General features: G+C 42.8%; 1 protein-coding gene across 2 annotated transcripts in view; it reads right to left on the bottom strand.

Annotated features, from left to right (window-relative positions):
• KIAA1958 (KIAA1958 ortholog) overlaps positions 1-13,661 on the bottom strand; it is a 146,098-nt gene that overhangs the window by 64,143 nt on the left and 68,294 nt on the right. For both annotated transcript variants that reach the window (XM_073549693.1, XM_073549692.1), the window contains exon 2: positions 7,804-9,004. In XM_073549693.1, coding sequence (XP_073405794.1) covers positions 7,804-8,980 — 1,177 coding nt within the window. In that variant the 5' untranslated portion in view covers positions 8,981-9,004. The remainder of the gene's footprint in view (positions 1-7,803; positions 9,005-13,661) is intronic.

Genomic DNA, 13,661 nt, shown 5'->3' on the forward strand with positions numbered 1-13,661 from the left:
TGGACTTTAAAAAGGCATATTTTAATGGACTCAGAAAGAAGGTAGGACAGGTCCAATGGCTGGATGTTCTAAAGGACAGAAATGTCCAAGAAGGATGGGAGATTTTGCTAAATTAAATTCTCACCGTGCAATTGGGAACAATCCCAAAAAGAAGGAAGAATTGGAAGCATTTAAAGAGAACAGGATATATGAACACAGAACTTTATCACCTGGTAAAAAGGAAAAAAGAAATGTATATCAAATGGAAAAAGGGAGTATATTTAAAGAAGAATATAATGCTGTTGGCAGGGAATGCAGGGCAACAGTTAGAAGAGCTAAAGCCAGTAATGAAGTAAGGCTTGCAAGGGAGACCAAAAGCAGCAAAAAAGGACTTTGGGGGGTATGTCAAAAGCAAAAGAAAAGTCAAATATGTTATAGGATTTTTACAGGATGAAAAGGGTGAAGTGGTTAAAAAGGAGGTTCAGAAGGCCAAACTTTTAAATTCCTATTTTGCATCTGTGTTCTCTAACAAAAGCAAATGCAACATCAACTGATCTTCATGGTGCCATTGAAGGTATAAAAGAATCCACTATATCCATAAACAGGGAGATGATGAGGGAACACTTAGCTAATTTAAGTGAATTTAAATCTCCTGGTCCAGAAGAATTACATCCTAGGGTACTGAAAGATATAGCAGAGGATATAGCACAATCACTAGCCAGAATCATTGAAAAATCCTGGAGAACAGGAGAAGTCCCAGAAAATTGGAGAAGGGCAAATGTCCCTATCAGCGGGGAAATTACAAGCCAGTGAGCATTACTTCTATACGAGGAAAGATATTTGAACAAGTTGTTAAACAGTATGTATGCAAGTACTTGGATACAAATACAGTAATTAACCAGAGCCAGAATGTGTTTGTAGAAAAAGTCATGCCAGACTAATCTAATTTCCTTCTATGATGGAATCACTGACTGTGTGGATCAGGCAAATGCGGTAGATAAAGTATATCTCGACTTCAGCAAATCATTTGATAAAGTACCTCATACTATCCTTATTGAAAAATGACCAAGTATGGGATTGACAAGGCTATGGTTAGGTGGATTCATAACTGGCTCAGTGATTGTACTCAAGGGGTGGTAATAAATAGTTGCACATCCAATTGGAAAAGTGCTTCAAGTGGGGTACCACAAGGCTCTGTCCTTGCCCCAGTATTGTTCAACATTTCTATAAATGATCTACATAAGGGAACTGAAGAAAAACTAATCAGACAATGCAAAGCCAGGATGGATAGCTAACACTAGAAAAGACAGAGAAAGGATTCAGAAGGATCTATACAAGCTTGAACAATGGAAAGCCACTAATATAATGGTATTTAAAAGGGAGAAATGCAAGATTCTACACCTGGTCAAGAAAAAAAAAAGGGAATTAGACCTACCGGTAATTCTGTTTCCTGTAGTCCCTCAGGACCGCACCATGGAAGTCCTTCCTTGACCTATAGTGGGACAGGATCACAGAGAGGTTAAAAGGCCCCTCCCACCTCCAGTGTTTTTTCAAAGTACCACCGAGGATGGATGGAAATGGTCTAAACGCGCTCTTACACACGCGTATGTAAGACCCTTCAGCGGCTCCATCCGAATCTCGAGCCACGATGACCTGATGGATGAACAATCTGCCGGACGATCGATCCCATGCAAGCCTAAAGACAAACATAAGGGAGGGGACTAAGGGTACTGTCCTGAGGGACTACAGGAAACAATTACCGGTAGGTCCAATTCCCTTTTTCCCTCACGTCCCTCCGGACAGCACCATGGAGAATACCAAAGCAAAGGTCTCAGGGTGGGTACAGAAGCCCAAGGATCAAAGTCCTAGGTAAGAACCAAGCTAGATATAGAAATTATCTATAAGATGAGAAGAAATATAGATATCGAACGGGATCTACAAAGGTGATCACCGTGGTGAGTGTCTGATATATGTCTATAATGGCCAATTTCAGTATGAATGTGGCAAGCAAGATCTGCAGTGGAACAAACCTGTTGCACCCCAATACCACTAATGAACCGCAGTGAATTACAGTAATTGTGATAGATACTTATGAACACCGCAGTCACAGAATAGGTTTAAAACCTTATTGCCCAGCAAAAGGTAAGGTGATAACCACAGCCACAATACAATGAGGACTGTACAGACCATTAATTCGCTGTATGTGCTTATAACACAGGATAGTTCCTTCGTCGGTCCTCCTGGGCTCGGCTTAGACCTTGGCTAGAGACCAGCTTACCATACTACAAGAAAACCTGCAGGCCAGAGACCCTGCACCGCTGGAAGATCAAAGCAATAACAGTACATGGAAAATAGCGGAGCATTGGGATGTATGTACCCTACTCAACCAGGAGATCATGTGTATTCTGAATCCTTTACATGTCTAAACCTCAAGAAAGGGTTGGATATTATTTAAGACTAAGGAAATACTCCATCTGGCAGGTAATATCTCCGGCCACTACCAACATTGGCTTTTCCTTAGAAGCATTGAAAGGGAAATGTGGATCCTCACCCCTGTTTTACTGATGTTAGACACAGGGAGTCTGGACACTGGAACTGAGGAGAGTAAGTGTGTGTGCGCGCTTCTATAAAAGTCATTAGCCCAGACATTGTAAATGCATCAATTTATTTATATATTATATCCTAAAAGGCAATCTTCTTAGAGATATTTATACACCCCGACTGCCATGGTGGGAGGAACCACACTCACTAGAGTGAAGTAGGTTTCTTCCCATCACAGAGGGGATTGACTACTGCAAGGCAGAGGGACTATGGGTTCTCACCTGCAAGAGTCCTGGATACAGCTTATTTACCTTAGGAGCCATGACTCCTGTAAGAGCAGCGAGTATGGGATCCTCTGCCACATGACGCAGAGCTGCTGATTCGCCACCAGGTACATAAAGTAGTGATGCCACCCATGGTAAACATAATACAACGGATTTATGGGACAAGAATCTGTCGACCGGGTGTCTATCAAGGAAACTAGTCCGACTGCTCTATGTGGAGTCAGGAAGAATTGTTTTCTTCCACCATATGGGATTTTCTGCACCCAGAATATGTCCACTTAAAGGATGAACCCCAAAGAGGTATGTCTCCCTTTAAAAGCTAACTATGAGAGAGACCTGCCTTTAGCACTCAAGGCAGTAACTCACTTGAGAGTTCTGTTCCAAATAGAAGAAATGCTAAGTTACTAGGCCAATTCAAGAATAACTGTTCATCTGGCCAAGTCCAGTTGACAAGAATGAAGCAACAGAAACTGGGCCTGGGTCCCGAAACACGAAGACCGGAGTTGGGGCCTGAGACAAAATGTGAAGTGGTAGGTCAACAATACAAGGTGCGGCCCCCAAAAAGTCACAAGTCAGAAGATCTAAGCCAGAGGCCCACAGCCAGAGGCACAAAGCCACAACGCCAGAGGTACTATGAAGCACAGAGGTATTAAGACCCACAAATGACCCCTTGAGGCGCAGAGGTACCAAAGCCTTATGATGCAATATGATGCACAGAAGCCCTATGCTGTACAGAAGCACTATGACGCAATATGATGTGCCAAGGCACTATGGGGCGCTATGAAGCATAGAGCCACTATGAAGGTTAATGGTGCACCATGGGACTATGAAGCTATATGATGCAGTATGATGCACAGAGACACTATAAAGCGCTATGATGCAATACGATGCACAAAGGCACTATGAAGCTATATGATGCAATACGATGTACGGAGGTACTATAAGGCGCTAAGATGCAATACGAAGCACAAAGGCACTATGAAGCCACATAGTGGAATAACGCTGCATAGAGGCCCTATGAAGCCCCTTGATGCCGTATGGTGTACAGAGGCACTATGAAGCCCCCTGATGCCGTATGAACACAGGCACTATGACGCCCCCTGATGCAGTATGATGAACAGAGGCACTATGAAGCCCCATGATGAAGTCTGATGCACAAGGGAACTATGAAGTCATATGATGAAGTATGATGCACCCAGGTACTATGAAGCCATATGATGCACAGAGGTACTATGAAGCACAATGATGCCATATGAAGCACAATGATGCCATATGAAGCACAATTATGCCATATACCGAATGGTGCCCAGCGGCAATATATCGTGCCCAGCGGCGATACGATGATCGACGATACGATGCACCTATAATGTAATATGATGCACAGACTACGGCCCTGCTTGAAGGTGCCAAACGAGTGACCAGGCCCCCAGTTACCTCCAAGAGAGCAATCAGAGCTCCGGATAAACCTCTGCTCTGAATAGTACATCTCAATTGTCAGACCGGCTCCACCTGAAGGAGCTAATTAATGAGCCGCAGCTGGAGGGCAGTCTTCCTGGAGATCGTGTGCTGCATTCCACCATGTGTCCAGCCCTAAGGCTCTGTGCAGACATGGCCTGCAACTAACTGAGGTCACACTATGAGATGTAGCTTGGACAAATGGCCTTACTATAGCCTAGAGGTCCAAGGTCTAGCTGCTTATATGTGAAGACACATCTCAGCACATGAGGCTCTAGGCCCAACGCATGAGGCTAGTATCAACCCAGAGGCCAGGCCCTGAACACAACATTCCAGCATGCACTCACCTGTGCTGGCTCCACACCTGCTAGAAAGACAGGGGGAGCTGGTAACGCCGAGAGCCTACCATGGAGGGAAATGGCGTTCGGTCAGGAATGCTGGATTAATGCCAGCGATTTCCTCTCCTGTGCCCCACGAGATCTAAGAAATTAGCCTGTTGCCTGTCTCGTTCTGCACTTCCGCGTTCTGCCGTGGAACGCACGCCGACCTTATGCTGACGTTACCAGAGGCGCGACGGCCTTCTCCACCGTGTTTTCCGGAAGTAGCGATGTTTTGCCGGCCGGTGTCCGAGCCGAGAGCCTCCCACCGAGAGGAGCGGCTCAACCCAGGAGCACGTCCGCTCGACTGGTCTTTGGAGCAAAGGGACTCCCCACCGGGGAGTGTCGGCCCTGGGCCTCTTGACAGGGGAAAGAATTGGACGCGCGGCACAATCCCCCTGAGCCCATCATGCAGGCTGGCTGCTGGCTGAGGAACTTCTCCAAAAGGTGTCAGCCACAGTTTGCTTGACAGTGGGGGGGAAAAGAGGGCTGAGACCTCCAATCCCGTCTGGTACAGCGAATGACGGCTGAGGGACATCTCCCAGAGAGGAATCAGCCACGGATCGCCTGCCAGGGGGAATGGAAAGCCATAAACATCCACAGGCTATCTTCACTCTAAGAGCAACTTCTCATACAACCGTCCCTTGCTGGGACAGGAAAAACACTGGAGGGTGGAGGTGGGAGGGGCCTTTTAACCTCTCTGTGATCCTGTCCCACTATAGGTCAAGGAAGGACTTCCTCCATGGTGCTGTCCGGAGGGACGCAAGGGAAACAAAAATTACATCTCTAGAATGGGAGGAATATAACTAAGCAACACCACATGTGAAAAAGACTTGGGTATACTAATAGATCAGAGACTACACGAGTCAGTGTGATGCAACAGAAGAAAAGGCAAACAGTTCTAGGATGTATTTAGAGAAGCATAGATTCTAGATCACGTGAAGTAATTGTCCCCCTTTACTCCTTGCTCAGGCCGAATCGCGAACTAGGATAATATGTACAGTTCTGGGCACATTTTAAAAAAAGACAGTGAAAAACTGGAGCAAGTTCAGAGAAGCACTACCAGGATGGTAAGTGAACTGCAAAGCATGTCCTACAAGAAACGGATAAAGGATCTGGAAATGTTTAGCTTTCAAAAAAGAAGGCTAAGAGGAGACTTAGGGTAGGTTTCCACGTTCAGGATTACATCTGGATTCACTGCGGATTGAACGCTGCGTACAGCCGCAGTGTCCAGATGTTACAGCACAGTGAAGGAGATTTTATGAAATCTTGTCTCCACTATGCGTGCAAGAACGCAGGTAACACACCCGAAATTACGGACAGGCGACGCGTCTTTTTAGACCACAACATGTTTATTTATCTTGCGTAAATGCTCCGTCTACGCAAGATAAATTACACAGTCTATGGATACAATGCGGTGATACCGCATGTTTTCAATGAACACATGCTGTATCACAGCGCGTAGAAAGGGGGGGCGGGGCTTTGGGCAGAGCGGGGTTTCCGCAGCGTCCAAAGCGCCGGTAAACCTGAACGTGGGAACATACCCTTAAATAACGGATCTACAAATATCGGTCTACAAATATCTGAAGGGATGTCACAATGTAGAGGGATCATCATTCTCATTTGCACTTGGAAACACGTGAAGCAATGGAAAGAAACTGAAAGGAAGAAGATATATTAGAAAAAACTTTTTGACAGTGAGGGTGTACAATGAGTAGAACAGGCTGCCACGAGAGATGGCAAATTCTCCTTCAATGGAAGTCTTCAAACAAAGGCTGGACAGACATTGTCTGAGATGGTTTAGTGAATCCTTCACTGAGCACGGGCTTGGACATGATGACCCTTGAGGTCCCTTCCAACTCTAACATTCTGTGATTCTATGAACTTACTGATCGACGAAGGTCAATCTGACTGGATTCACATCGGTCTCTTAAGCAATGCTGCTCTATTACTGTACACTCTTGGGTATGTAGAGAATAAGCTGAATAGAACCTTGTGCCTCTTGTTCTCTTGCTCAGCAGCTAGCTCAACTCTAACCAATTATAGCATTAAGGCAGCTTGTACTATTTCATAATAGCATGAAATATCCCATTAATTTTCTAGTGTAAAGAGGGTTTCTTATAATGCAATAGCAATATATATCACCTACCCACAGTATAACATTTCTGTCCACTTGGAACCAAATGGTTCAGCACGTTCCTTAACTCCTTACCTCCTATTCAATGTCAATGATAAAGTAAACTGTGGGAAAATTCCTCAAAAACATTGGTATACACTACATTTAATAGAATAATGGCAGCTTGCTAAATATTGAATCTTTTTAATTTGGAATTAAGCAGTACATAAATGTATTACAAGTTCCTAGTTAGTTTGCACTGTATTATGACACTTACCGCATATACAGACTACAGAGTCCTAGGATGGCAAAATACTGGATAGGGTATATTGTTATCCAACACAACCATTTCTTCTTTCTCCCGCATTTGTATTCAGTAGGGAAGCGGGAAATCACAATACACATCAGATAAGCACAATTTCTGTTAACATTTATCTAACAGTAGGCCCACCTTTAAGATGTCACAATAGTGAGGAAAAGGGCCAAGTTTACCCTTGCAAATTCTGAATTGCAAGTCCTAACACAAGCAAAAATCTCAGGTATCGTTTAACTTTGTCAAAAACGGAATTGGCCATTTTTTTGTCAGACTTATAGGGGTTGTCCAAATTCAATTTTTTAACGCTCTATTTTTTACTCATTTTTTTAATTTACTAATTCCCTGCATAACCAGCGCTGCCACTTCGCTGTAGCCAACAGGCTTTGATAACCTGGTTGCAGTGGTGAGGTCACAACTTTGTTGAGAACTTATACCTCTAAGCCCAATGATTGGCTGCAATGGTCACATGAAGTAGTCAGAACATCATTGCTGTAGCCAAGTCAGCAAAGAGTGGGACAGTAGCAAAAAGTCAGCACTGAAGCATAACTTTGGAGCAAATTATTCAAATTCTGTACTATAAAGTTACAGTCTTTGTGAGAAGGTCTTAAGACTACAACCCTAACACTTCTGGACAGCTGTTCATATTAACTCGGATGTATGCTTCAAGCAGGGTAGTATTCACATAGTATTAATCACACACTAACAACATGCATTCACACGCATACACTTACATACCTGGAATAGACTGTGTCGTTCCATCACAGTTAATATTTGGAATGTTATTTGGCAGCTGTTGACTGGAGCTAACTTCAGGCTCTGCACTAACGGATGGTGAGAGTGCCACGTCACAGGGCATTGCTTGTTTCACTACAGGTGGAAGGAGTTCTTCAGAAACCTCTTTCTTTTCCTGTGCAGGCAACTGAAGTGCTGCTAAAGGGATGCTGATAGGTTGGTTAGGATTTCCTGTGGAGGTGCTGACTGGCATCTGAATTCCTATTTGTTGACTGACAAGTGGAGTATTAGATGGAGCTTTGTTTTGTGTCAGCAAGGGTGGTCTTACTGGTTTCTGTAGTGGGGGTCTTTGCAAGACCAATGACGAAGGTGTAATAGCCTGTATATCAAAGTCACTACTAATTGATGGAGGCAAAACACCAGGTGATTTAGTTGGTCCCGTAATAAGATTTGTGGAAGGAGTCTGATTCTTCGGCTTGGCCATTTGTGTTAATGATAGTGTGGGCCCATCTACACCACCGGCGAGTTCGGCATTAGCAACAATATAATAATCTTCAGGATTCTCCTGTTTGATCTTCTTCCCAATAACATCACTACTGTCCTCATCAGTAATAAGTGACTGAGAGCCAGAAAGAGAGGAGCCAAGACCACCGCTGGGTCTCTTTCGAGAAGCACTCGGAGATTGCTGAGGTCTTTGCTCAAAGTCACTGTCTTCATCAGTTACAGAAGATTCACACACCATATCAAACAATGTGGTTTCATCTTCATATTCTTCTACTGGCTCATCCAGCTCTGATGGTTCACTACAGTAGGAAAAATCACAGGAGTCTCTTGTTCTATTGCAATCAAGTTTAGACTTTCCTGGTCTCCCAGGGTATCTTTCCAATGGACTTGTCTGAGTCTCTGAGGCAACGCCAAGTATACTTGGACTGTCTGAGTTGAAGCTTCTATTGTCCTGGAAGCATACTCTCTCTTGAGGGCCTGCCCTACAAGTTGTAGTCAATGGCCAGTGGTATGCATGACCAGCACTGCATCCCCACATTGCAGTTAGAGTGCCATGGGAGCCCTCAGAGAGTAAGTGTTTTAGGTTTGGAATAAGGCTACAAATGGTCCCATGACTATGGGCCCAGCTAACTAGCTTAGATAGGTTTTCTGAAGATGTATGAAGACAGTCTTCCATTGTCACTGATCAGGAGGCCTTTACCTATGAAGCAAATGGAGAGTAATCAAATATACTGGAATTTTCCTCTGATGCAAACATGGAATTAAGACACAATATTTAAAACAATTTTCTAAAATCCCTAACGTTTGTTTACGTAGAGAACCATACTTGTATTCAACCAATTATAAAAAAAATTGACTCAATAAGCAAAGTAATATTTTATGTTAGAATTTTTCCCATTTCTGGAGGTTCTCATACTTCATTGTCATATAATCTTGATACTGCAGTATTTAGAATAAGCGATTGCAGGTTCTAGTCCTCTAATAGTGATTGAAAAATAAATAATTCAAAGTCGCCCTAGTTTCAGGCACGTTAAAAATAAGTGAATTTATTAGACAAAGAAAAAAAAAAAAACACACCCAACATGTTTGATGTCTCCATATCTGTAAAAGGCTGATCTATCAAAATATAAAAATTTTTTAACCTGTACAGGAAGTGTAGAGAAGATAGATTATATAGTCGAAATGCTAAAACTGGTGTTTTTGTTCACTTCATAGTATGTACCCTAAAATGATAGCAACAAATTCTACTGTCCCATGGCTGCAATAAAGCCTCCCACACTCATACAGCTCACACAGAAAAAGTTTTGGAAAATGGCGACAAACCATTTTTTTAAGTTCAAACTTTTAAGCCACTGAAAGAGTTAAATAATTCACGTTTAGTATCACCGTTCTACTGACCTGGAGAATCACGCTAAGGTTATTTTTATTGCAGAAAAAAACAAAACCCATGTGGAATTTTTTCCTCCCCGTTTCTCAGTACAATACATTGCAAAATTAATGGAGTCAATCAAAACAACAACTTGTCCGACAGAAAAGAAGCTCTCATACAGTTATGTAGATGGCAAAAAAAGGAGTTATAAATCTGTGACGAGGAGGGAAAAAAAAAAAAAAAAAAAGTGTAAAAACTAAACATTGCCTGTGACCTTAAGAGGACTATACTGTAGTTTTACAATATTTCAATTGAAAAAAAGTGAACCTGTCTGTTCTCCAGAAATGACTAGTTTTAGCCATTCCCTTATACCAATTAATATGAATACAATTTAGTACCTCTTCCTAAAACTCGTGTAGTGTCAATCCGCTTATTAACCCCTTCATGACCCAGGCTATTTTGACCTTAATGACCGGCCATTTTTTGCAAGTCTGACCAGTGTCACTTTATGAGGTAATAACTCAGGAACGCTTCAACGCATCATAGCGATTTGAGATTGTTTTTTCGCGACATATTGGGCTTCATGTTAGTGGTAAATTTAGGTCAATAATTTTTGCGTTTATTTGTGAAAAAAAAAACGGAAATTTGAGGAAAATTTCACAATTTTCAAATTTTGAATTTTTATTCTGTTAAACCAGTGAAGTATGAGACACAAAATAGTTACTAAATAACATTTCCCACATGTCTACTTTACATCACCACAATTCTGGAAACAAAATTGTTTTTTGTTAGGAAGTTATAAGGGTTAAAAGTTGACCAGCGATTTCTCACTTTTACAAAAAAAAAAAAAAAAAAAATGGTTTTGTAAATTAAGGGACCACTTCACATTTGAAGTCACTTTGAGGGGTCTATATGGCAGAAAATACCCAAAAGTGACACCATTCTAAAAACTGCACCCCTCAAGCTACTCAAAACTACATTCAAGAAGATTATTAACCCTTCAGGTGCTTCACAGTAACTAAAGCAACGTGGAAGGAAAAAATGGACATTTTAATTTTTCCAACAAAAATTTTCTTTTAGCATCAATTTTTTCATTTTCACGTGGTAACAGGATAAAATGGATCCTAAAATTTGTTGGGCAATTTCTCCTTAGTACAATGATACATCATATGTGGTCATAAACCACTGTTTGGGCGCACAGCAGGGCCCGGAAGGGAAGGAGCGCCATTTGACTTTTTGAATGGAAAATTAGCTCCAATCGTTAGCAGACACCATGTCGTGTTTGGAGAGAACCTGTTAGCCTAAACATTGGAGCTCCCCCACAAGTGACCCCATTTTGGAAACTAGACACCCTAAGGAGCATATCTAGATGTGTGGTGAGCACTCTGAACCCCCAAGTCCTTCACAGAAGTTTATAACGCAGAACTGTGAAAATAGATATTTTTTTTTCCCCTCAAAAAATATTTAGCCCACTATTTTTTATTTTCACAAGGCTAATAAGATAAATTGGACCTCAAAAGTTGTTGTCCAGTTTGTCCTGAGTACGCCGGTACCCCATATGTGGGGGGGAGACCACTGTTTGGGCACACATTGGGGCTCGGAAGGGAAGTAGTGACGTTTTGAAATGTCGACTTGATGGAATGGTCTGCGGGCGTCATGTTACATTTGCAGAGCCCCTGATGTACCTAAACAGTGGAAACCCCCCACAAGTGACCCCATTTTGGAAACTAGGCCACCCAAGGAACTAATCTAGATGTGTGGTGAGCACATTGAATCCCCAAGTGCTTCACAGAAGTTTATAATGTAGAGCCGTGAAAATAAAAAAATTTTTCTCCACAAAATTTTTTTTAGCCCCCAATTTTTAATTTTCCCAAGGGTAACAGGAGAAATTAGACCCCCAAAGTTGTTGTGCAATTTTTCCTGAGTACACTGACACCCCGTATGTGGGGGTAAACCACTGTTTGGCACACGTCGGGGCTCGGAATGGAGGCAGCACTGTTCGACTTTTTGAACGCAAAATTGGCTGGAATAAATGGTGGCACCATGTTGTGTTTGGAGACCCCCTGATATACCTAAACAGTGGAAACCCCTCAATTCTAACTCCAATCCTATCCCCAACACACCCCTAATCATAACCCTAACCACAACCCTAACCCCAACACACCCCTAACCCTAATCCCAACTCTAACCCTAATCACAAACCTAACCCTAATCCCAACCCACCCCTAACCCTAATCTTAACCCTAACCATAGCCCTATTTCTAACCCTAATTGAAAAATAAAAATATTTTGTTATTTGTCCCTATGGGGGGTGATAAGGGGGGGCGGTGATTTACTTTTTTTTATTTTGATCACTGTGAGAGTATCACAGTGATCCAAAAAAAAAAAAAAAAAAAATGAATCTGCCGCCGGGAAATGCCGGCGGGCGCACTGCGCATGCGCCCGCCATTTTTCAAGATCATAGGGGGGAATCGGAAGGTGGGGGGGGAGCGGAGGCAGATTGTGACAGCAGCGGCCGATCGCCCCCGTCAGTCGGTGGCGACGGCTGATCGGCGCAGTCAGTCGGCGGGGGTGGGGTTAACTTAGTGTCTCCAGCCATGTCCGATGCCATGTCAGCATCGGCCATGGCTGGATTGTAATAGTTCATCAAATTTCATTGATGAACTATTACTATCGCTCTGATTGGCTGTTGAAAGTGAAACAGCCAATCAGAGCGATCGTATCTTCAGGGGGGCTAAGCCACCCCCCCTGTGGTGAAGCACAAAGTGTCCTGTCACTGCGGGTCGGGTGACCTTTCCGTGACCCCGGTCACCCGACCCGCAGGGGGCTTTGAAGTCATGACACAGGGTATGCGTCATGGGTCGGATTGGCACCGACTTTCATGACGCATACGCTGTGTCACAGGTCGGGAAGGGGTTAAAAAGTATGAAAATATGACTACTATTAACTTTGTCAACAGTAGAGACACACGCTATTAACCTGCAAAAGGTTAAACCCTGTTGTAAATGTATTCCTACATTTCTAAAAGAAATGGTATAATGCAGAGTTCAAAGATGTTGCTGAATAGTTATCTTATAAAGGACAATTGATGAAAGCATCGTAGGGGAACTGAGAAACATTCTTAATCGTTATTTCACAATATTTTTCACAGTGAACTGGATACGCACTGTTATAGTGGCTGCAGAGCTTTTTTTGGCTTTATGTTGCAGAGATATTAGTGACAAAAAAGTTAACTCATTAGGTGGCAAATAATTTTAAGTTCAAGTGGATGTTGTCAGAGTTTTCACTGAGGACTCTCCTCCTCTCCTAGCTCTGTTGGCTCTGCAGCACTTCAACAATGCTTGTCTGGAGATCAAAGTCTCAGTAATCACATGCCTCTGTTGTGCTCAACTTATAATCGTTCTGCAGCGATATCAGAGCAGGGGCTCATTACATCTCACACAGAAAGAAATAAATCTATTTGAAGCTACCGTTGGGGGTGTGTTCCTTCATTCCTGTGTTGCTGCCTGCTTTTGATTGGTCAGCATCACATAGGGACAAGAAGTACACGCCCCCAGTGAAAACTATCACTTTGACTTTACAAAAAGTTAACTCCATAAAAGTTTAAAAAAAAAATCAAAAAAACTTTTCTATAACCATCTTCATCTTTGTTGAACATTTGATTTACTCCAGCAGCGTAGCCCATTTTACGTGTTTCATCCAACTGGATACTATATTTCCTGGAGGATTCATGTACCAAGGCAGCCATTTTTCTTCATGCCTACATAAGAGTTGTGCCTGTCACAGCGCCACCAGGTGAGCGCAACCAGCAGTTACCCACTCTCCCTCCATAGCAACACACCCTATTGTGCACTCTGTTCTCCACAACTAGATTTATTCAAACACTTTGATATCTTAGGCCTGTTTCACACATACGTTTTTGATGTCAGTTGCAAACCGCGAAAATGGCGGAAAACGGAGCCGTCTCTGTACTCACATGAACGGGTGC

This window comes from Dendrobates tinctorius, unplaced genomic scaffold, assembly GCF_039654945.1.
Source record: "Dendrobates tinctorius isolate UK_male_01 unplaced genomic scaffold, ASM3965494v1 ptg000160l, whole genome shotgun sequence".
NCBI lineage: Eukaryota > Metazoa > Chordata > Amphibia > Anura > Dendrobatidae > Dendrobates > Dendrobates tinctorius.